The sequence below is a fragment of the Lissotriton helveticus genome, chromosome 9 (genome assembly GCF_964261635.1).
Source record: "Lissotriton helveticus chromosome 9, aLisHel1.1, whole genome shotgun sequence".
In the NCBI taxonomy this organism is placed as follows: Eukaryota; Metazoa; Chordata; class Amphibia; order Caudata; family Salamandridae; genus Lissotriton; species Lissotriton helveticus.
In genome coordinates this window covers 65,123,620-65,148,279 of record NC_136070.1, presented here as the reverse complement: position 1 = coordinate 65,148,279, position 24,660 = coordinate 65,123,620, and the positions used below count along the sequence as shown (strand labels likewise).

Sequence of the window (24,660 nt, the reverse complement as noted above, 5' to 3'; positions counted from 1 at the left end):
CAAAAGAACATTAGCAAATATCGTCGCAGCTTGACAGCTTTAACAATACTGTTGCGAGTGTACCTAGTACCTTTGAAAAACAGTTTAAGGGGGTCCATTGAAAACAAATGACATCAAGCAGCATGCAATGGACTTTTTTTTAGACAGTGCAGACCGAAGCAATCGATTGCCAATTAAAATTGGGCAAAGTGCCACAGAACGAAAATGAAAAAGATATACGTGACAAACTATTTTTCGGGAAGAATACGAAATGATACAGTCAGTAAGACCACTCCTGGGGGCAGGTGGTACCCAAGGCCCGTTCCCGTCGGCTATCGATTAACCAGCCTGTCTCCAAGTGTCAGCGATAGCGCGGCCTGGATACCCGCCTGGAGCCGCGGCCTCGATTTATAACCCCTGCCGCCCCGGGCCTGCCCATACCCGGCCAGTCTGTTCTGCGTCCACTCGGTGCCCTCTTACACCCACTCTTTCCACCCCCGCTGCCTCGCACCCTCCACCCTTGATGTGGAAACAAATCCCTGATGCAGAAACAGGTCATGCGGAGTAAAGGTTGAAAGAAAAAACACAAGTTGCGTAGCAAGTCTTTCCCAAAAATATCAACGCCGCCACCCCGTTCGCGACTCCTGACAGTTGCCCCGGGGCACTCCAAAGGCCACGGGGATCCAAAATTAACCAGCACTACGGACAGAGGGTCTAGTTATATTTACTTGCATTAAGTGTAACATCTGCCAACTCCAACTAGTGTGTGTACATTTTTATGGGAGTCGAAAAGAGAGACTGTAAAAATAATGTATCCTTCACTATGTAGTAAATTAAAAATAAAAAGCAGCCCCCGGTGAAAACTACGTGTTAAAGTGACTTATTTAATTTTAGTTGCATTGTTGATGATGTATAATTCTGGGTGTATTTTTCGACTCCCTCTCCCCACGAGTTGTCACCATGAACACAACGTCACACGTTTCTAACAGAGACATTTTTGGTTTGCCTGTATTCGGCATTCCCCCAGTCATGCAAATGGTGGAGCAGCACTCTTCAACTTTACACGCCCCTCCCCCTGCACAAACCTGTCAACCATTTTAGGTCTCTGACAGGGGCAAAGGAGCAGCATTTACATGTAAATAGGCCAGTGACAACATTCCAGAGCATCCCAGCACGTGCACTGCAGGGGAGGGGTATTTCCAGAGGTAAACAGTGGGTGGGTGGGGAAGAGGGTGGGGTTGCAGGGGAGTACCAAGAATACACAAATAGACTTACCTGAGACCAGCATCTGGCCCCCATGGTTGGAGAACTCAATGGCATTCACGCAGCCAAAGTGTCCCAGCAGGTCCTTCTTGTAGAGGTTCTTGCAGCCCAGCAGCCTCTTCCTCTGGAAGTCCTCCTTCACCAGGGGGTCTCCCTCCAGGCCCCTCTGGGACAAGAAGCCCAGCACTGATCTCATGCCACAGCCACGCTTCCTCTTCATGTTTCCAGCCCCCTCCTCCACTAACAAATATTTTAAAAATAAAGGATCCGCCCGAGGTAGGTTCCTGGATCTGTGCAGTGCCACTCCTGCTCCTCTTCTTGTGCCTGCTGCTGCTTCACCTCTCCTCACCCAGCCATGGCAGGCAGGGATGTTTAATCAGTTTGCATTTGGTGCTGCTCAGCCCCCTCCACACCTCCTCTGTGCGCTCTCCCCTCAGCCCCCTGTGACTCCTCCTTTCAAGCAACTAATCCACAGCTGCAGCAGTTTCTTTCCTGGATGCAACAAGGAAGTCCTCCTGCCAGATTCTAATACACACATATTTTTTTGTTATGCTTATTTTTTCCCCCCTTTTATTCTCCGGGTTAATTAACAGGGACAGCGGGCACGGGGACTTGGGGAGCCAGGTGCCCTCCCTCTCCCACGGGAGCGAGATTAAAAATAGTCAAATAAACAAATTAAGAATAGTTTTCTGTGCTCTTTTTTTGCTGCCTCAATCTACTCTTGACTTCCTGGGTGGTGATGAGATCCCCTCCCCTCAGCCAATCAGAAAGCTAGGACTTTATGTAGTCTCTGCTGCGTCATAATAAGCGGACTCGGGAGGGAGGGGGCTGCCCAGGCAGGTACCCCTGTGCTGTCATTTGCAGCCGCGGGGGATGGGTGTTGATGCTGTCACTGGCAGCAGCAGTGCAGGACTTTTCATCCACAGGGCGGAGTTTTATCATTTTTATGAGAAGATCCGCTTCCTATTGTGACGGGGCTATGGGAGGGGCGCTGGATCTTTTTTTTTCTCTCCCCACCTGCTGGTTTATTACATCTGACGCAGTAACTTTTTGGATAAAATGAGGAACATGTTTCTTAAATGCCAAGAAATCATATCAGGGATCATATTTTCATCATAAATCGAGGATATATGGTGGAGCCATTTGAGTGAAATAGCTTAGTGTGCTAATGCGCCTGCTGCGAAGATGCAGCTTTCATATGAAAGCTACATATTGCATTTCCTGTCCGGGCAGACGTCTTTCGTAGTTTAAAGTTTCTTCGCTCTGGACGTCCTTTATGCTTAAAAAATACACTTCATTTTGTAGAGGAGCATTTATAAATTGTTATGAAAATAAATTATTCTTTAGATATATATCACAAAGTAACTGGAGTAAATGCATGCTATTTTTTCTTGAGAGCACATCCTTAATCACAATAACCACTAGATTAACCAATAACCAAGGGGTTAGCCTGGTTCTCTTCGTAAAGCGCTTCAACGCCTCGTCAGGGGTTGTAAGCGCTATATAAATCCAACTACAATATATTTGTTATCCTGGGAAATATATTTGGCGTTCAGATTTCTGTTATCAAAGTTTCCTCTTTATGTTGTACTGGTTTTTATGTAGTGCCACATGTAATAACTTCGTAATGACGCTTGATTTGGAATATAAAGGAATATGACACAAGCGGCGGCCCTTCCGCAGTGACAGAGGAACGTCGCCACACTGCTTGTCTCTGAGCCAGCAAATGAAAAATAAAAAGATGTTGTAGCATTTTGTTTTGTTTTTCATTGCCACCTGTGAGCCAGCACTGTATTGAGGGGCCGGGCCGAGGCATGGGAGGGGGGAGAGAAGTGCTATGTGCACTCTAAGTGAGGATATGTGTTTTGGCCGGTCGTCTCCGGCCGACCAAAACACACATGCGCACTTAGGTTTCTCCAGCCCAGCTGCATTGGGCAGCTGGGCTGGAGAAACCCCAAAGACTCCCTGATCTGAGCAGAGCGCCTTTTCAGCCCACTCAGTCCAATCCCTGAGCTGCTTTGCAGCACGGGGATTGGATGGGAGTCTGTCCTAGGGGCTTACGGAACCAGTAAGAGGAGGAGAGGTGTGACGAGGGAGGCGGCCGGCGGCTTCAGGTAAGTTTTTTTTTTCAATTAATATTTTAGTACTAAATCCCCCCCAGCGTGTTCCCGCTCTGGTACTGTGAGCTGCCCACTGCCGGAGGAATTCCTCCGCACCTCGAGGAGGGCTGGCGACAGGAGCCAGACCCCACCATGCACCTAGAGTCAGTAACAGAGCTGCCCGCACCTTCAGCACTGTCTGTGGCTCTCAGGGCAGCAGGAGCCACGCCTGCCTCAGAGGGCAGCAGAGGGTGTCGCACCCTGGGGGCCTGCACTGGAGCCTGAAGGAGGCAGCTGCCGAGGGGCACAACAGTGGGTCACCGAGATGTGCTGAGGGACAGCTCCAGGGGGAGCGCGTGACTACTCAAGCACTGCCAGTCTGTCTTGCAGTGAACACCTTTTCACTCCTTGCCTGACCTTAAGATGGCCACCAGGGGAGACTTCTCACGACGAGGAGCTCTGAACTTGGAGGCTGTCCCTCCCTCACCTCTCCTCTCACCATCTTTGTCTCAGTGGCCAGCTGGAGAACGTTGCGGAAGGCTCTCCCCAGTAACACCAGGACCGATGTCTCTCCTGACGTTACTCACCTCCTCCCCCTCCTCCCTATACCCTACCCCTCTCCTGTCTTGACTTTGGATCACCTCCTGTTCCTCTCTCTATTCTGGTGGGACCCGATATGCATACATGGCCGATTCCCGGTGGAGCTGCACCGACAGCTATAGGGAAGATTGGCTCCGGCACACCGCCATGGCCGTCACCTTGAAGAACCGGGTTTTCTTAGAACCCTGCGGTGCCAGGGACACACCCGAAGTCTTCGAGTTCCACCTGTCTTAGACAACAGAGACACAGAATACTTCTGGTTGGCGTCAGAGATCAATTTATTAGCTGCAGCTAGTAACAGTTAACCAAGCAATACAACACGGTGTACGAATCCGGAAACTGCTCAATTTTCATAGAGCAAGACATCACCTTATATTCGCAATTTCAACCACTTACAAATGCACACCCACTGCGGCAAATTCTGACCAATCAAATACATTTTACATACATTGTTACATTCCAAAAGGCTCACTTTACGTCGTATCAACCCACAAGTTAATTATTAGGAATGTCCCAAATTCGATTACCACAAGCCGGACAAACCCATAATTGGAAGCACTACCCATGTAATGAAAAGTCGTAAAGGAAAGAAACAATTCAGATGTTGAGTAGGATAAGATATGTGCAAGAAACTAAAAGTTAGCAATATCCTGAACATTGATTGGGAATTCAGACAACGATCAGCTAGAGAAAACTGGCTTCGTAAAGGGTCAGTTTCAGGTGACGGGGTCAGCATCTTTGCAACTCACTCGCAAATCGAAAAGGGGCCTGTTAATATGTACATGGACAACGAGGCCCATGCAACTTCGTTCGTTCGTTTACTACCTAGGCCTACGCGAGGGCAACATAAAATGGCGTCTTCAGATGACGCAAACAAAATGGAGTCCGGTCCCGAAAACCACGGATCCTCAGACCCTCCTTTTGCCATTACGTAGGCAATGACCTAAACCCATGTCAATCTGAATCTAGGTCTATATCTATTCTCATCAGGTCATCAAGGTGTTGCTGTAACATCATCTTATTATCCTTCACTTCTCTCGGGACGGTTCTTCTCACACAGATCGTAGCACAAAGGCCACAAATGGCGGGACGACACTGGATGCATAATCAACACGAGAAAAGGATCGCTAAAGCCATACCAAGGATCATCAGAATCTTCCAACCCCATTTGAACAGCAGTTCCCAAAAACATCCGATCAATGACCAGTTCCCTTCGTCTACATGTATAGACTCAGCGGACTTATGTAACCTCAAGATGGCTTGGTACACTGTCGGGGCATTTACTCATCAATGGAGCGCACACCGCTAGCCCCTCCTCCGGGTCGCCCCTCGGGACTGTGGTACTTGTAGTTCTTTAGTGGATCACCCAGGTGGGTGCAAGTCGGTACTTGTTGGACTGATGAATCTCTAGACCCGATACATGTCCCGGGTTTTAGGATATCGCCCGAGACATGTCTCGGGTTTCGGGATAACTTCCCTCATCAGTAGAGAAAGATCGTCAGGGGTGGAAGAGAAGGCCGCCACACAACAGTCAAAGGCCTCGATGCCAGAACCGGCACGCAGGTGCGTCGTCCAAGAGCCCGTCGGCCCAAAGCTCAAGGGAGCCGTATTGTGTTTACTCATCAATGGAGCGCACACCGCTAGTCCCTCCTCCGGGTCGCCCCTCGGGACTCTGGTACTTGTAGTTCTTTAGTGGATCACCCAGGTGGGTGCAAGTCGGTACTTGTTGGACTGATGAATCTCTAGACCCGATACATGTCCCGGGTTTTAGGATATCGCCCGAGACATGTCTCGGGTTTTGGGATAACTTCCCTCATCAGTAGAGAAAGATCGTCAGGGGTGGAAGAGAAGGCCGCCACACAACAGTCAAAGGCCTCGATGCCAGAACCGGCACGCAGGTGCGTCGTCCAAGAGCCCGTCGGCCCAAAGCTCAAGGGAGCCGTATTGTGTTTACTCATCAATGGAGCGCACACCGCTAGCCCCTCCTCCGGGTTGCCCCTCGGGACTCTGGTACTTGTAGTTCTTTAGTGGATCACCCAGGTGGGTGCAAGCCGGTACTTGTTGGACTGATGAATCTCTAGACCCGATACATATCCCGGGTTTTAGGATATCGCCCGAGACATGTCTCGAGTTTCGGGATAACTTCCCTCATCAGTAGAGGAAGATCGTCAGGGGTGGAAGAGAAGGCCGCCACACAACAGTCAAAGGCCTCGATGCCAGAACCGGCACGCAGGTGCGTCGTCCAAGAGCCCGTCGGCCCAAAGCTCAAGGGAGCCGTATTGTATTTACTCATCAATGGAGCGCACACCGCTAGCCCCTCGGGACTCTGGTACTTGTAGTTCTTTAGTGGATCACCCAGGTGGGTGCAAGTTGGTACTTGTTCGACTGATGAATCTCTAGACCCGATACATGTCCCGGGTTTTAGGATATCGCCCGAGACATGTCTCGGGTTTCGGGATAACTTCCCTCATCAGTAGAGAAAGATCGTCAGGGGTGGAAGAGAAGGCCGCCACACAACAGTCAAAGGCCTCAATGCCAGAACCGGCACGCAGGTGCGTCGTCCAAGAGCCCGTCGGCCCAAAGCTCAAGGGAGCCGTATTGTGTTTACTCATCAATGGAGCGCACACCGCTAGCCCCTCCTCCGGGTCGCCCCTCGGGACTCTGGTACTTGTAGTTCTTTAGTGGATCACCCAGGTGGGTGCAAGTCGGTACTTGTTGGACTGATGAATCTCTAGACCCGATACATGTCCCGGGTTTTAGGATATCGCCCGAGACATGTCTTGGGTTTCGGGATAACTTCCCTCATCAGTAGAGAAAGATCGTCAGGGGTGGAAGAGAAGGCCGCCACACAACAGTCAAAGGCCTCGATGCCAGAACCGGCACGCAGGTGCGTCGTCCAAGAGCCCGTCGGCCCAAAGCTCAAGGGAGCCGTATTGTGTTTACTCATCAATGGAGCGCACACCGCTAGCCCCTCCTCCGGGTTGCCCCTCGGGACTCTGGTACTTGTAGTTCTTTAGTGGATCACCCAGGTGGGTGCAAGTCGGTACTTGTTGGACTGATGAATCTCTAGACCCTATACATGTCCCGGGTTTTAGGATATCGCCCGAGACATGTCTCGGGTTTCGGGATAACTTCCCTCATCAGTAGAGAAAGATCGTCAGGGGTGAAAGAGAAGGCCGCCACACAACAGTCAAAGGCCTTGATGCCAGAACCGGCACGCAGGTGCGTCGTCCAAGAGCCCGTCGGCCCAAAGCTCAAGGGAGCCGTATTGTGTTTACTCATCAATGGAGCGCACACCGCTAGCCCCTCCTCCGGGTCGCCCCTCGGGACTCTGGTACTTGTAGTTCTTTAGTGGATCACCCAGGTGGGTGCAAGTCGGTACTTGTTGGACTGATGAATCTCTAGACCTGATACATGTCCCGGGTTTTAGGATATCGCCCGAGACATGTCTCGGGTTTCGGGATAACTTCCCTCATCAGTAGAGAAAGATCGTCAGGGGTGGAAGAGAAGGCCGCCACACAACAGTCAAAGGCCTCGATGCCAGAACCGGCACGCAGGTGCGTCGTCCAAGAGCCCGTCGGCCCAAAGCTCAAGGGAGCCGTATTGTGTTTACTCATCAATGGAGCGCACACCGCTAGCCCCTCCTCCGGGTCGCCCCTCGGGACTCTGGTACTTGTAGTTCTTTAGTGGATCACCCAGGTGGGTGCAAGTCGGTCCTTGTTGGACTGATGAATCTCTAGACCCGATACATGTCCCGGGTTTTAGGATATCGCCCGAGACATGTCTCGGGTTTCGGGATAACTTCCCTCATCAGTAGAGAAAGATCGTCAGGGGTGGAAGAGAAGGCCGCCACACAACAGTCAAAGGCCTCGATGCCAGAACCGGCACGCAGGTGCGTCGTCCAAGAGCCCGTCGGCCCAAAGCTCAAGGGAGCCGTATTGTGTTTACTCATCAATGGAGCGCACACCTCTAGCCCCTCCTCCGGGTCACCCCTCGGGACTCTGGTACTTGTAGTTCTTTAGTGGATCACCCAGGTGGGTGCACGTCGGTACTTGTTGGACTGATGAATCTCTAGACCCGATACATGTCCCGGGTTTTAGGATATCGCCCGAGACATGTCTCGGGTTTCGGGATAACTTCCCTCATCAGTAGAGAAAGATCGTCAGGTGTGGAAGAGAAGGCCGCCACACAACAGTCAAAGGCCTCGATGCCAGAACCGGCACGCAGGTGCGTCGTCCAAGAGCCCGTCGGCCCAAAGCTCAAGGGAGCCGTATTGTGTTTACTCATCAATGGAGCGCACACCGCTAGCCCCTCCTCCGGGTCGCCCCTCGGGACTCTGGTACTTGTAGTTCTTTAGTGGATCACCCAGGTGGGTGCAAGTCGGTACTTGTTGGACTGATGAATTTCTAGACCCGATACATGTCCCGGGTTTTAGGATATCGCCCGAGACATGTCTCGGGTTGCGGGATAACTTCCCTCATCAGTAGAGAAAGATCGTCAGGGGTGGAAGAGAAGGCCGCCACACAACAGTCAAAGGCCTCGATGCCAGAAACGGCACGCAGGTGCGTCGTCCAAGAGCCCGTCGGCCCAAAGCTCAAGGGAGCCGTATTGTGTTTACTCATCAATGGAGCGCACACCGCTAGCCCCTCCTCCGGGTCGCCCCTCGGGACTCTGGTACTTGTAGTTCTTTAGTGGATCACCCAGGTGGGTGCAAGTCGGTACTTGTTGGACTGATAAATCTCTAGACCCGATACATGTCCCGGGTTTTAGGATAACGCCCGAGACATGTCTCGGGTTTCGGGATAACTTCCCTCATCAGTAGAGAAAGATCGTCAGGGGTGGAAGAGAAGGCCGCCACACAACAGTCAAAGGCCTCGATGCCAGAACCGGCACGCAGGTGCGTCGTCCAAGAGCCCGTCGGCCCAAAGCTCAAGGGAGCCGTATTGTGTTTACTGTCGGGTCATTATCTGGTATGAAAACGCAGCAACTAGACCCGATCAATTTACATACTCCACCTGTATCTGCGAGTATAATATCTAAAGCAAAGCGGTTCTGTAATGTCATAAGGCGATCCGCTTGAGAGCACCTGCAGTCTCATTAATAGTGGCCTCGACCACTCTCGTAAGCTGACGAATATTCCTACTATTAGCCATAGGACCCCAAAAGGGCAAGAAACCCTTAAAGAAGTCTCCAACTTCTTGTGCAGCAGTGTCTTTCACATCGATAACACCTCTACCATATCTTGTCTTATGGTAGTTAAAAGCAGCTGTATATGTAGGGGGAAGCAAAAACGCCATATAACATGTGCCTGAATAATCAGAAGGCAACCATGTATATGCTCTATCATAACAAACAAAATACATGCCTTTGGCTGGCACGAACGGTGGAGATTTCTGGGATGTATAGACATAGGTGTGAGCTCACACACTCTTACCAAACTGAGCTCTCGGATTCTGACCATTGCCTTGTAGACAAAGATGACCTCGGTGGGGTACGAACCAAATAGGAGGAGACCTTTTCTGTCTCTCTTTTTCTGTCAAAGTAATGCTATATCTCGTCTTATTCCAACCAACATATGCTCGTACTTCATCTTTAGGGATAGCATTATATGCATCAATATCTCTGACCATATATACTATTCCCCGTATCAAAGCATTATTACTCGCATTATCTTTGATGGAACGTACAGGAGATGCTTCATTCGCATAGATAAACATTGACTGGAGTGCCCATACTGACCCATTAGGCGAAAAAGGCAAAACCAAATATGGCATTCCCTTATCAGTCGAATACGGCATAAGACCACACACCCAACAATTCGTAGTATTTACAACTAGCTGATGCTGATGTAACATCTGTATAAACAAATTATTCACAAATTCTGATCTTCGTGTCTGTTCATGTTCAGGCAACGTATGAAACTCATGTGGGGAAACAGTAGGAAAAGAAAGAGTAGGTTGGGAGGTAGATGCAAGCGTCTGTTGTGTGACATAGAAAACCCAACCCACACAAGCTATCGTAATATTCAGAAGCATTAGAAAACACATTATCAAAAAACATTTGTTATGGATCAATGTACACATTTTTGCTCTGAGATCAACTCTTTTAACACCCTTGTCGGACTCAAAAGACTCCATCCTCTAACGTGCTGCTCACGGCTGTTACCTTTTTCCCTTAAGTATGCGCCAAGATCGCACTAACGACCCTGAACCGCTGACCTTGTGTCAATACGCGGCTCACCCCTTAAGGCTGTACCGCGACCCTGCAGCTGAGTCCGGATGGTGACTCGAAAAAGAAAAAAGTAAAAAAAAGTCTCTTGATCTAACAAGGTGTATTTCACTACATAAAAAAATTCAACTTTATTAGTCTGTTTCAAATGTCCTTTTTCGATCTAAAATTGTAATGCTCTTTGCCAGGCACAGTCTGATCCTTAAAGAGGAGTTCCGTATTCGTGGTGTCGATTCTCAAGGACGGAGGCACAGCAGCTTGCAGAACATCATCATCCTCGCGTTCTGACTGAGTCCATGTCAAATGTGCATCACTAAAAGGCACGAATCTAGGAATCCTTTCGCATTCCGAGTCAGCTATTCCATCCCTCACCCACTTGTCATACGGTAAGGGCAAAGGAACTTTCTTAGTATGAGTGGCATGCACCCAATTCTTTTTACCAGCTACTCTAACAGCAGTCCGAGTTACTAACAAAACCAAATAGGGACCAGTCCATCTCGGCTCCAAATTTTTGGCTCGCTGAAAATTCTTGATGAGAACTGAATCGCCAGGTTGGATCGCGTTGCCTGGATCTGTAGTAGCTGTCGGCAAACTGTCATAGACCTGTTGGTGGAGAACACGTAATTTAGCAGTCAAGTCATGTAAGTAATCCACCAACATAGGGTACTCAATATCACTATACTTCTTGGGGCGAGGCACACTCCAAACATTCGCTGGACGACCAAACACTATTTCGTATGGGCTAAGTCCCACACGAGAATGCACTGTCGTCCTTGTTGACAAAAGAGCCAACAGCAAGGCATCTGGCCATGGAAGACCAGTGCTCGCTTGAATCTTAGCTAGTTTCAGCTTTAATGTGCCGTTATAGCATTCAACAAGTCCAGCTGACTAGGGGTGATTCGCAGCATAGAACTTTTGACTTATCCCTATTCCAGCACACACTTTCTTCATGACTCGACCCACAAATTCACTCCCATTGTCCGACCATACAATTCTCGGCAAACCATACATAGGAAAATACTCTTTGAGCAAAACCTTGGCTGTAGACAAGGCAGTATTATCCTTTAGGGGGTAGGCCTCTATCCATCTGGAAAAGGCGCAAACAACCACAAGGACATACTTCAAATTGTTGCATCTCTCCATGTGTATGTAATCTAACTGTATCACTTCAAACGGATACGTCGGAGGAGCAAAATGACCAGCTGGAGTTGGAGTTCCCTTGCCAGGATTATACTTCAAACAAATCATGCAATGCTTCACCACGTTCTCAGCACATTTCGGAATTCCAGCATTCTGCCATACTGGAGCCAACAACTTACATATCCCTTTTGCACTGATATGAGCCATTCCATGAGCCATAGTAACCACTGGGAGCACATACGCATCAGGCAACAACCATCGCTGATGTTCTGACAACTCAACCCAACAACCTGTCGAATCCAACATACCCGTAGTCTCTCTCCACGTACTCACTTCTTTTTCCGTAGCTTCAGCCTGAATCATCTTCACACTTTCTATAGTGTCTTCACACATTCCTCTTTTCACAACCCATCTTGCAGGACCTGCCACATACATACGGCTCATCATGTCTCTCGCCGTTTCCTTCGCAACTTCATCCGCAAACGCATTCCCTCGACCTACATCATCCACAACTTTCTTATGCGCACTACACTTCACAATTGCAATCTGCTTTAGGAGAGTAAGTGATTCCAGAAGTTCATTCACTAACTGCCCATGCTGAATCTTTGTGACATGGGAAGTAAGGAATCCTCTCTCTCTCCACAAACGTCCAAAACTATGGGCAACACCAAACGCATACTGGCTATCGGTATACACATTCACTCGCTTTCCTTCTGACAACACACACGCTCGTGTCAATGCAATTAGCTCTGCTGCTTGCGCAGAATTCTGTGCTATGCGTGCTGTTTCAACAACTGTATGTAAAGTTGTGACAGCATATGCAGCAGTCGTCTCACCATTCGGAAGCTTGAAACACGAACCATCTACCCATAAGGTACCATCAACATTCTCAAGAGGAGTATCTTTAAGATCAACCCTAGCCTTCGTTTCTTCCTCTGTCCGAAGGAAGCAATCATGCTGTTCTTGAGCATCCGACTCTACAGAAATCGGCAACAACGTAGCTGGATTCAACACTTTACATCTTTTGATGTGAACATGGCTAGCTAAAAGTGTCAACTCATAACCTGACAGACGTGCACTAGTAAGGTGCTGTGTCTTAGTTCTGTTCAATAAGGTATCCACTGCATGTGACACCATCACAATCAACGTATTATCCAATACCAAACCAGCAGACTGTTGGCTAGAATAGCTGCTGCCGCTGTAGCTCTCAAACAACTTGGCAACGCTTTAGCTATCGGATCTAACGTCTCTGAAAAATACGCACATGGACGTTGCTTGTCTCCAAATCTCTGTGTCAAAACTGACAATGCACAACCTTCTGTCTCGTGCACATACAACGTAAAAGGCTTACTGTAGTCCGGAGTACCCAACACCGGAGCCGAACACAATGCATAGCGTAATTCAGAAAAACTTTTCTGACACTCATCAGACCAAGGGAGAGGATACGGAGTATCTTTAAGAGTCAGTGCCAACAGAGGTCTCGCTAGCAGGGAAAAATTAGGGATCCATTGTCTACAATATGAGGTGATACCTAGAAAAGCACGCACTTCTCTCTGTGTGGATGGTACAGTCATTTGCGCAATTGCTTGAATTCGTTCTGGGGTCAACCTTCTTCCCTCCTTCGACAAGAGATGACCTAAGTAGGTTACTGCTTGTCGGCAATACTGTAACTTCGAAGGTGACACTTTATGAAGAAGGTCAGACAAATGCCGTAACAAAGAAAAAGTAGCCTTTTTACAAACCTCTTCGTCATCAGCAGCAACCAACAAATCATCAACGTACTGGATAAGAGTAGCACCAGAAGGCAACACAAAACTATCAAGCTGAGTTTTCAACGCCTGACTATAGATGGAGGGACTTTCACAATAACCTTGGGGAGCTCTCTTAAACCGGAAGCTTCGTCCTCCTAAAGAGAAGCCAAAAATATCTCTACTCTCTTCAGCAATCGGAATACTAAAGAAAGCATTCTTTAGGTCGATCACAGAAAACCAAGCTGCCGAAGCAGGAATCAGAGTCAACAAAGCAGTGATATCCGTGACAACAGGAAACTGTGGCACCACAATCTTGTTTACCTCTCGAAGATCGATCACAAACCGATACACAGGTGGCTTAGAAGCATCAGTACGCTTAAGGACAGGCAAAACAGGACTGTTGCACACATTACCTCTCGTTTCTTCGACTACACCCTTCTCAACCAAATCATATATAATCGCCAAAAGAGCTCTCTCGCCATCACTAGATATCTTATACTGTGGGATACGAGGTAGCCTAGCATACGATTTGAGGGTAACAACATAGGGCGGAATCTGCAAAAGACCAACATCATTCGGACCTGTAGCCCAAAGTGTATCAGGAAGAGAACGCAATTCCAGTGGAAGACAATCTTTGGACAAATACATCAGAGAAATCACTCTCTTACCTAAGGTAAGGTGTACTCCCGAAGGAGAACAATGTAATGTCGCATACAATCTTTTCAGCAAGTCCAATCCCAACAGATTCTCATTACAACCAGTCATTAGAATAAGAGGAGTTTCCAATTTACAAGGGCCAATAGAAAGAGGCAAAGGATTAGAAATCGGGTTACAGACTGGGGCGCCTGAAAATCCTACGGAAACATTGGTCAAGCCAGACAAAGGTGCGCCAGGAAGTTTAGAGTGTATGATAGAACTCTTCGTCGCACCAGTATCCAAAAGAAAAGGTTGTACCACACCTGATGTAGTCACTTCAACATAAGGTCCACTCTGATCTACTGGAACTGACACTACTCCCTCTCTTTGCCCATGGCTGTCCTAACTATCATTATAACTAGCACTCTCACTCTCGACATAATAATCGTCAACATAGTACTGTGCAGACTGACCACTCGGAACATTCTGTCTGTCAAAGTAATTCGCAGAATTCTGAAGGGAAGAGGAACGCTCATTCTGAGTTAACACACCACGTCCCCTACCTCTAGGAGCTTGCTGGAAACCACCACGACCTCTCTGACCAGATATACCATTCGCACGCTGTAACAGAGCTGGGCAATTATTCTTGTAATGACCTTCCTCTCTGCAATAAGCACACTGATTAGGACCAGGAAAAAATCGCTGAGCATAAGGCTCAGGCTTCTGTAGCAATCTCTGAAACTGTGGAGGTTGCTGGAACTGAGGCTGATTCTGACAAGGTGGATAAGCTTGCTGCAAAAGAACTTTCGTCTTTAATTCTCTAGTCTTCTTCTCTACCTTGTCCTTCTCATCTTTATCCCTATTCTCATAACATTGGGCAGCAGCCAATATCTGGGCCGACGAAGAAACAGCCCATGAACTCTCAGAGTCTTTTAACTTATTAGAAAGCTCGGGAAGCAAATTAAAGACAAATTTGTCCACAAACAATCTTTGCCCACCTTCTGTACTCATGTCCTGACCACTATGATCGATAAACGTCTCTTCAAACCTTGTGAAGAAATCGGACACGCTCTCATCTTTCTTTTGCTTGCATGCTGCTAACTTATCCCAATTCACTCGCAAAGCAGGCATCATAGTTTTCATTAGATTAATAATTCTACTAGGTAATTCTGAAACTAAAGGCTCAGGTTTAGCACCTCCAACCTGTCTACCATCTGCGGCAACAATATTAGCCCATGTATCACCTAATTCTGCCACATGATTCTCATGACGAATCTTTGCCCACAAAGGTTGAGGAACTACATTATGTCAGCTAAATTCATAATACATGCTTCAACTGTCTGAGACAACTCCTTGTAATAACCAGCAGGATTCTTACGAGGGTCAGGTAAGGTCTGCTTAAGAGCTAAGACCTCTGCTCGCTTCCAAGGAACATGTACCCATACTCGCTGAAAATGTGCCGGTACGGCATCAATGTTATGAGCGGCATCAGCCTGAACTGCGTCTCTCCATACAGGAGGAACCTCTCTCATAGGATACTCCTTCACTTTCCTCCTAACAGAAGGATCAGGTTCATACAATGGCTGAGGCGGTAACCTAGACCTGAAAGCAAGTATCGTCTCTACAGCATCTCTAACATCAGATTCCACTATCGTCCCTTTAGCAAATTCTGACTGGACTTCAAGCACTTCCTGCGGAATCAGACCCAACGCATTATCTTCCCATTCCTGCCTCAAAAAGGCACACATTACATTAAAAACATACCTCTGCTTAGGTGGCTCCCACTGAAAGAAAACATCCATAACTGATGGCAAATTATACCTGGGAGCATTCAAAATCCATCTACAAGCCGATAAATCCAACACCGCCCTTTCTTCGGAACTAGGAAACTGACTACGACTCTGCTTACGTTCCGAAACAGGGGTCATACTCAGTGGCCCAAACAATGGAGACAACAGATTAACAACAGTTTCCGTCATTCGTTTTCGAGCAGAAGGAGAAGAAGTAGGCATAAAAACAGGAAAGTTAAAATCTTGAGACAAAGAAGGAACAGGAACAGTAGGAGTCTGAGATGCAGAAGAAGAAGGCAAAGGAGTTTGAGGCAAAGCTGGAAGCAAAGCTTGCGACCCTGGAGTGGGTTGCGCAGTAGGAGATAAAACCATCTGTGGAGCACCGGGTGGCTGAACAACAGCAGGAGGTTGAACAACAAAGGGTGGAACAACCAGGGGTAATGGAGGCGCAGTAGCACCCTGCACATAAGGAGGTGGCAATCTCAGTAAATGAGACATCAAAGGATCTTTTTCAGGGTCTTCCATCACTTTCGGAGGAGAAGACGGCAAGGCCGGATAACATTTATCAATGGCCATGCAACTCCGGGGCGTGGTTTGGACGCCGAGGGAGATGGCGGCGCTCTAAATCCCTCTGCCCGTGCCGAAGGAATCGCCTTGATCTGGAGCGTAATAACCCTCTCCAGCGCCGACAAAAATAAAAGAGTTGGACGGCGGAATGTGAGCGGGTCACATAGAGCGCTCAGTCGACGAGCTACGTGTAGGAGAAGTCAGGTTTTGAATGCTTGGCAGCTCCGCTCCGGACGCTGCCGGGCGCTGGTGAAGGACGGCGGGAGGAAGGCGACGTGTCCGCCCAGCAAGCCGCTGAAGACGAAGACGCCGGCAGACGGTGACCGAGGTTCCATGACATGAGAGCAGACTTCAAAGGATTCCGCCGGTGAATCGGTCTGTGAGAGGCATGGAAAGGGTAGCGGATGATGAACCGTGAGTAAATGAAACGCTTGGCAGGCACAACAAACGTCCACAGAAAGCAGCCACCACTCGCATCATACAAAATGGCGGAGTAACGCATATCATTAAGAACTGCAGGTCCACAGTTTGATTCTACCCACATGATATGAGCGTTTCCACCGGGATTAAGAAATTAAAAACGATTGTGCCTGAAAAAACGTCTGATCATTGGATTCACTAAAAACATTAAAATCGGTAACTTGATGTTAAATGGAAATGTGCTTTCTAGGATGATTTTGGCCCCTGAGGATTGATACTGATCTTATATGCGAGGTCTGACCATGTTCCCAAATCATCCCAATTACCTTGACACTGCTAAGTCACCAAGGCTGCCACAATCTCATATGCTATGATGGTTGGGGGCAGGCTCAACATCAAGGTATGGTTAGTTGCTGTTTTATAATGGGCAGAAGCTGGTAAAGACTGGTAAAGACTGAAAAAGTGAAGATTCTGAATGTATGATCGGAGAGTGCGCCTACCACACGCTGTGTCACTGTAATGCGATTGAGTGAGAGTTCCACTCCACACATATTGCGTATTTTAAGCTATGGTATACTCCAAAATGGTGACGCAAACTTCCATCCTGAGTTAAGAATGGCGCCTTCAGCACAGTGTTCGGCTTGCTAGAGTTAACGGTCAGCTTCATTGATTGCCGGTCCCTGGCTATCTCGGCTCTCTCAATGGTCATCTGGAGAACAGATAGGAACAAATAGAAAATTCTCCGGAGCCTGGGAAAGAAAGTGCGTCACGGCGATCAGGCACAAATCAGGTGAATCACTGCCCACGACCAGTCAGTCTACATCAGCCAGTCTACAGCACGAATAAACATGTCAGACAAAGAGCTAGCAAAAAGTCTAAAGAGACTTAAGTCTGATCTGCCCTCACCTGGCAAAGGGAGGAAGGATAACCCGGATCCAATAGATTTAATACTTAGCAGACTTGATGAAGTCAGGGATCTGGCGAAAGCGACAAAAGAAGAAGTGGAAGCAATCAGACAAGATAACCGCGATACCAATGCAAAACTCCTAGAGGCGGAAACGAGGATTAGCAAACTCGAGGATATGGAAGTGAAGACCTGCAAAGCAGTTAAACGCTTGTGTATAGCAGCGGATCAAACAACACGGAAACTCGCTGAATTGGAGGACCGTAATCGTAGGGGGAACCTACGCATATTTGGAATTCCGGAAGGTTCAGAGGATCAACTGGGGAGCTGCGTGGCTTTTCTTGAGTCCTGGTTTACCCAAGCTACAAACATGACATTTGTACACCCACTAGAATTTGATAGAGCCCATAGAGTCCCAGCCAGGATCTCAAAGGATCAAAAGGGTCCCAGAGCTATTATTTGCAAACCACTCCGGTACCAGCATGTAGAACAGATTCTTACCTTCATGCGTAAAAACAATCACATTCTGTGGAAGTCTGCTAAGGTCTATATATCTCAAGACTACAGTAAAGAGACGGTGGAAGTCAGGAAGGCATTCTTGGCGCTTCGACCGCAACTGAAGAAAAGGGGCTTCCAATATGGTTTCATTGGTCCGGCGAGGTATCGAGTGATTATTCAGGGCTCTCCACACATTTTTTCAGACCCACTGAAATTGAAACGTATGCTGGATGGCCCTGAGGACTTGGACATGGAGACGAATAATCCTGAAAGCTCCACTGACCAGGCTTCAGCCTCAGGTTATAAATGAAGGGTATCCTGCTACACGCATTCTCCAATGGTTTTCAGTTCCTAGTTGTTAAGCAGACCAAATGAATATGTTCAGCTATTATGGCACACGAGTTTGGTACTTTGGAAATAAGGGTTATGGCCAAAGTTTAAGACTTTCTGACTCGGAGTTCGTATTTCAATATTTGTATCCGTATTATACACACAGGTTTAAGGTGCTGATTGTGGTATCTATGTTTAAACATTTGTATTCTTCGACCTTGAGCTATTTCGTTTAATACGTGTAATGCGTTTTCGCATACCTCACTATTTAGTTTTATAACTTTACCAGCTGGTATTGATGTGGGTTCTGACACTCAGTCTAATGAAGGTAATGCCTTGTTTCGTTTATCTCTTATCTTGCAGTCTTTGCATTTCCTCATACGTGCAAGGTTACTTGGTACATGATTTATTATAGTTGTGATAGTTAGAACAACTCACAAGTTTTGAGTAAATGTTAATAGTCTTGAATGCTCCAAAGAATATGGATATGTTTAGGCACGGGGAGGCTGCACTGCTCTCTCTCTCCAATCGCCATGCCTACAAAATACAGGTGGGGTGGGAAGGGTGGAGGGTCGAGGGGATTGGGGGTTCGGGTATGTGTTATTTGTCTTTTATGTTTGATTCTTTTTCTCTTTCTTTTTCTCTTTCTTTTTCTTTTTCATCTTCTTGCTTGCATTTTCACTACTGCACTGACACTTGATGGTGATGTGGGTTATAGCCTCTGTGTTCACTCATATGTCCTCTCGAAGTCTCAGGGAGATGGAAGACCAACATTTTGTAATTGGTCAAGTGTGATGTACGTCTTTCTCCAGATGAAGCATTCTTTAACTGTTCACACATAACGCTGTGAATACTCCGATGGGAGTATGTAATATGGACAAGATGAAGATATTGTCACTCAATGTTAAAGGTCTGAACCAGCCTATCAAAAGACAAAAAATCTTAGATTATGTGCGCAGATTGAAAGGCGATATTGTATTGTTACAAGAGACGAAACTGGAAGCTAAGCTGTTTTACCACTTGAGGAACAAGTTTTACAACGAGGTTGTGGGTGCAGAATCTGTACACAAAAAGAATGGGGTGTTGATTCTTGTCGCTAAGAGATCAAAGGTGGAGGTTTTATCTCATGAGGCTAGCTCAGACGGGAGGTGGGTTACGGCAAAACTAAGCAAAGAAAATACGGAATTTTATGTTACGAACATATATGCTCCTAACACCAGTGACCTCAAGTTTTGGGAGGACTTGAATAAACATATGGAAAAAATCCCGGATAGCGCTGTTCACATAGTGGGTGGTGACTTTAATCTTCCAAAAGACGCAACGCTAGATAGGGACTCCCACTGCCCTTTCAAACCAAACAAATCCCATAAAGCCTTCAATAATCTGTGTGAACGCTTTCATTTAGTGGATGCGTGGAGGCTCCAGAATCCCACAGGGAGGGAATATACCTTTTATTCTACACCGCATGATTCATATTCCAGGATTGATTACATCCTCATAACACAGAACGGGGTACCCAGAATAGAATCTACCACCATAGAGCCTCGTGTGATGTCGGATCATTCTTGTATTTCCCTGTCCATTACAAATGCCAAATCATCTCCCCGGCAGACGTCTTGGCGCCTGAATGATGAGATATTAAGCGATGCTCAACACAGATCTACAATACAAGCTGCCATTGTCTCTTACCTGCAAATTAATAAAGAGGGGGACACATCTGATCTTACTAGATGGGATGCTATGAAAAGTACAATACGGGGTGTATGTATCAAGATTAGGTCTGCCATGAATAAAAATTATAACGCGAAATTAGAATCCCTTGAAAGTGAAATTGGAGATCTTGAAAGTAAACATCTAAGGTTAAGAGACAATATGACTCTTTATGCTCTGGCAAATAAGAAATATGAACACAATAAGTTAATAAGTGAAAGGGCCGGAGTTTGGCTAGACAAAGGGAAGAGGTTTAAGATTTGTGAATCCAATAAAGCAGGAAAGAGTCTAGCTTCATATTTGAAATTTAAAGTACAAAAAACTGTATTAACATCCTTACGGACGCCTCAGGGAACTCACATTCTGATCCAGATAAGATAGCTGAGGTATTTAGGGTGTTCTATGAGGACCTGTACGCAAAGAATACAAAGGTGGAGGAAGATAAAATTAGGAATTATTTGGATGAGTGTGACCTTCCAAGGTTGTCCGCTGAAGACCAGGTTAGTCTAAATGGCCCAATTAGTGCTGAAGAAGTAGAAAGTGCGATTAAAAAACTGAAATCAGGGAAGGCACCAGGCCCAGATGGCTTTACAGCAAAATTCTATAAAACATTCCCAACTATGTTAACTGGGCCGTTGCTAAACCTATTCCAAGAAATAAATAGCTCTGGTGAAGTAAAAGGCACTCTGGCGGAGGCAACAATTGCAGTGCTCCCGAAGGAAGGGAAAGATCCATCGCTCCCAAAAAACTACAGACCAATTTCACTAATTAATATTGACTGTAAGATTCTAGCAATGATACTCTCCGCACGTCTTCAAAAGGTGCTCCCACAACTAGTCCATCCATCTCAAGCGGGCTTCCTAAAGCATAGGTTGTCCAGTGATAACACACGGATTTTGGCGCATGTGCTAGAGAAATCTAAACTTCTAGACACCCCTACAGTGGCAATAACGTTAGATGCCGAAAAAGCCTTCGATAAGGTTGATTGGGTCTTTCTCAAAGCAGTCCTCAATAAATTTAATTTGGGGGAAACATTCACACGGCTAGTGATGTCACTTTATTGCTGCCCCTCGGCGCGAGTAAGGGCGGGTGGATCGTTCTCATCCTCCTTTTGCTTAAAGCAAGGTACGAGGCAGGGGTGCCCGTTATCACCCTCGTTATTTTTGTTGGCAATTGAACCGTTCTTATACCATATAAGGGAAGATCCTAAAATTGCAGGTATACCCTTTGGAGACTGCACGGTTAAATTGACAGCATATGCAGATGATGTGCTTGTCTTATCTGAAAGGGCGGATGAGGCAGTGTCTGCACTCATGTCGGACATTGAAGAATTTTCGAGGGTTTCGGGCTACAAGCTCAATAAAGACAAGACGGAGGTCAAGCTGCTAAACAATATAGGGGACAAGGGGATCTTGGGGGATTCTGGTCTTACATGGCAGCCCAAGTGCTTTAAGTACCTGGGGTTGGACTTCGATAAGGATTTGGTCTCCACTCTAAAAATAAATGAAGAATCAACTTTGAAAAAAATATCTACTCTTCTAGAAAGTTGGTCTCCGAAATTTCTCTCTTGGTGGGGCAGGGCTGAAACTCTCAAAATGATGTCAACACCCTTAGTCAACTACCTGGCCAGTATGCTCCCTATGACGTTCTCTAATAATTTTGTCTTAAAAATAGACCAGCTGTTTGGTAACTTCCTGTGGCGGGGCAAGAAAGCCAGGATATCTCTAAAGAAACTACAACTGGCAAAAGATAAAGGTGGCCTGGGTCTGCCATCGTTCAGGAACTACCAGACAGCTTTTCTTTGTAAGCAAGGTGCTCAATGGTTAATAAAATCACCAACTTACACTCCTGTATGGATTAACATTGAGAGATCAATAGTAGGCAAGGCCCCGCTTGAGTCTTTAATCACCATGGATCTGTCACACCTACCTCACTCCAGATACATATTGTTGAATACCAGAAGGGCCCTACTTAGACTTGACCAAACGCATAAAACCAAATTGACATTCTCTAAATCATCATGCATGTCATTATGGAGAAACCCCTACCTTAAACACACGGGTGTGGAACTCTTCTGGGAGTCATGGTCCGAAAAAGGTATTAACCTGGCCGGAGACTTGTATGACAACAGCGAACCAATCCCGTTCTCAAGCCTACAGACGACGTTTGACCTAGCCCCGATAGACTTCTATCATTTTCTAAAAATCAAGGCGACATTAACCAGCCGTAACTTCACACCCTACACTCCGTGGCTGATAACACATCTCCCACGCATTATGCACTCAGGTCACTTCGTTTCCAAGGTGTATAAATTGTTGTTACCGCTGCCCAGCAAATCTCACAAAACAGTGGAAGCGAAATGGGAAGCGGAACCTAACTCCACAGGGATAGAGTGGGATTGGGAATTGATTCATAAATCAGCACTTGCCCACAAAGTATCACCCATCCTGTCCCAGACGAAGTATATGCTCATAAATAGGTCGTTCTGGACTCCGGAAAAGCTATTTAAATGTAAATTACGTGACTCCCCGGAGTGCTGGAATTGCCAATCAGGGACTGGTGATCTTCCTCACATGTTATTCAACTGTCCCCTGCTGAGAGAATATTGGGAAAAAATATTTATATGCATTCATCACGTGTTTAAGATAAAGCCAATGAAGGAATTTGTATATGTCATTCTAGGGGGGTTGGAACCGCGATTGGCGAATGAGCATGATCGCCAGCTTTTGGATTTAATGTTGACATTGGCATGTAAGGTTGTTTTATGCAAGTGGAAATGTTTTAAGGAAGTAAATTTTAAAATTTGGCAGGAATGGCTGTCTTTCCTGAGAGGGGCCACGAATCAGGCGTTACAGTCCTCTACGTGGTGCCCATCCAATAAGAAATTATGGAAGTCACTAGACGGTTCATCCCTCCATTTTGAGCCGCCTTGAGACAATACGACCTTGTAATAGTATCATGGTTATATGGGTGTGATCCTAGTTAATATGTCAGAGCTATTCCCATTCATCCGCACGTCAAGTGTTTCACAACTTGATCAATAACCACGTGACAAGCAAGAGTGATTCTTCTCTTTATTTTTTATCATTTGTAGTTTCTGTATTAGTCTGACAACATCTGTAGTAATTCACTTTTGATGGAAGATTTAATGTAATGTCTTTTGCTTTGTTTTCTTACTTCAATAAAAACGATTTGAAATAAAAAAAAAAAAATCAATGGCCATGCAACGCTGTCTATCTGAAACTTCACTCACTCAATCTTCCTCGTCTGCTTTAAACTGCCTAGCAGCTTGTAGTACTGACATATTCTTATCTTTCCTATCTCTTTTTGCTTGCTTAATTTCTCGCTGTTTGGCTTCCTTTCGCCAGAGGCGGAAAGAGTCAAACATTGCCGGCCGGGCTTTCTTCTTAAATAGCGCAACTTCCAGATTATTTAAAATATTTAATTCAAAGCTACCATGTTGGGGCCATCATAAGACACCATCTTTTTAGTATAGCGGACCCACACTTCATTATAAGTAATAGGACCCACTCCGTGTTTTGAACAGAGCTCATAAGTCGGAGTTCCAACCGGAGGTATCGGACACGAATCCTCCAATCGGGAATCCCTGTTGCAACCACAACTAAACCATTTCCTAATTTTGCTAATACCAGGCATCTTATAGCTCACTAATCTAGCTTCAAACTTCAAGGGGTTATCAATTATCGATACACTCGCAAATATACGAGCCCCTCGGCTTCGATTGCTGCAGCATCCGAATCAAACCAAACCAAGAACCAAACAAAGTCGTGGGAGCGACCCACTTATACTTAACCAAAGTATCTGTCACGCCACCAGAAGACCGTCTATCGTCTCGCTCTACAAAGGATCAATCAAGGGTCCAAGACAGGGCGAAAGTCAGGGCAGCAGTCCTTCGTAGCCGTCGGAAAGCAGGAGACCTCGCAGCAAAGACTTTCAGTCCACGTCGACATACAGGGGTCGATGCAGTGGCGGTCTTCTTCCAGAATTTCCTCACGTGGCTCCTCACGATCCTCAGGCTTGGACCGGTACCACTGAAGTCGCCCCACGTTGGGCGCCAACTGAAGAACCGGGTTTTCTTAGAACCCAGCTGTGCCAGGGACACACCCGAAGTCTTCGAGTTCCACCTGTCTTAGACTACAGAGACACGGAATACTTCTGGTTGGCGTCATAGATCAATTTATTAGCTGCAGCTAGTAACAGTGAACCAAGCAATACAACACGGTGTACGACTCCGGAAACTGCTCAATTTTCATAGAGCAACACATCACCTTATATTCGCAATTTCAGCCACTTACAAATGCACACCCACTGCGGCAAATTCTGACCAATCAAATACATTTTACATACATTGTTACATTCCAAAAAGGCTCACTTTACATCATATCAACCCACAAGTTAATTATTAGGAATGTCCCAAATTCGATTACCACAAGCCGGACAAACCCATAATTGAAGCACTACCCATGTAATGAAAAGTCGTAAAGGAAAGAAACAATTCAGATGTTGAGTAGGATAAGATATGTTCAAGAAACTAAAAGTTAGCAATATCCTGAACATTGATTGGGAATTCAGACAACGATCAGCTAGAGAAAACTGGCTTCGTAAAGGGTCAGTTTCAGGTGACGGGGTCAGCATCTTTGCAGCTCACTCGTAAATCGAAAAGGGGCCTGTTAATATGTACATGGACAACGAGGCCCATGCAACTTCGTTCGTTCGTTTACTAC

General features: G+C 46.6%; 1 protein-coding gene across 1 annotated transcript in view; it reads right to left on the bottom strand.

The window, feature by feature from the left end:
* Positions 1-2,135, bottom strand: part of DCAF5 (DDB1 and CUL4 associated factor 5) — a 363,408-nt gene extending 361,273 nt beyond the window's left edge. The window contains exon 1 of the mRNA XM_078659462.1: positions 1,255-2,135. Coding sequence (XP_078515588.1) covers positions 1,255-1,462 — 208 coding nt within the window. The 5' untranslated portion in view covers positions 1,463-2,135. The remainder of the gene's footprint in view (positions 1-1,254) is intronic.
* Positions 2,136-24,660: the final 22,525 nt, after the last annotated feature.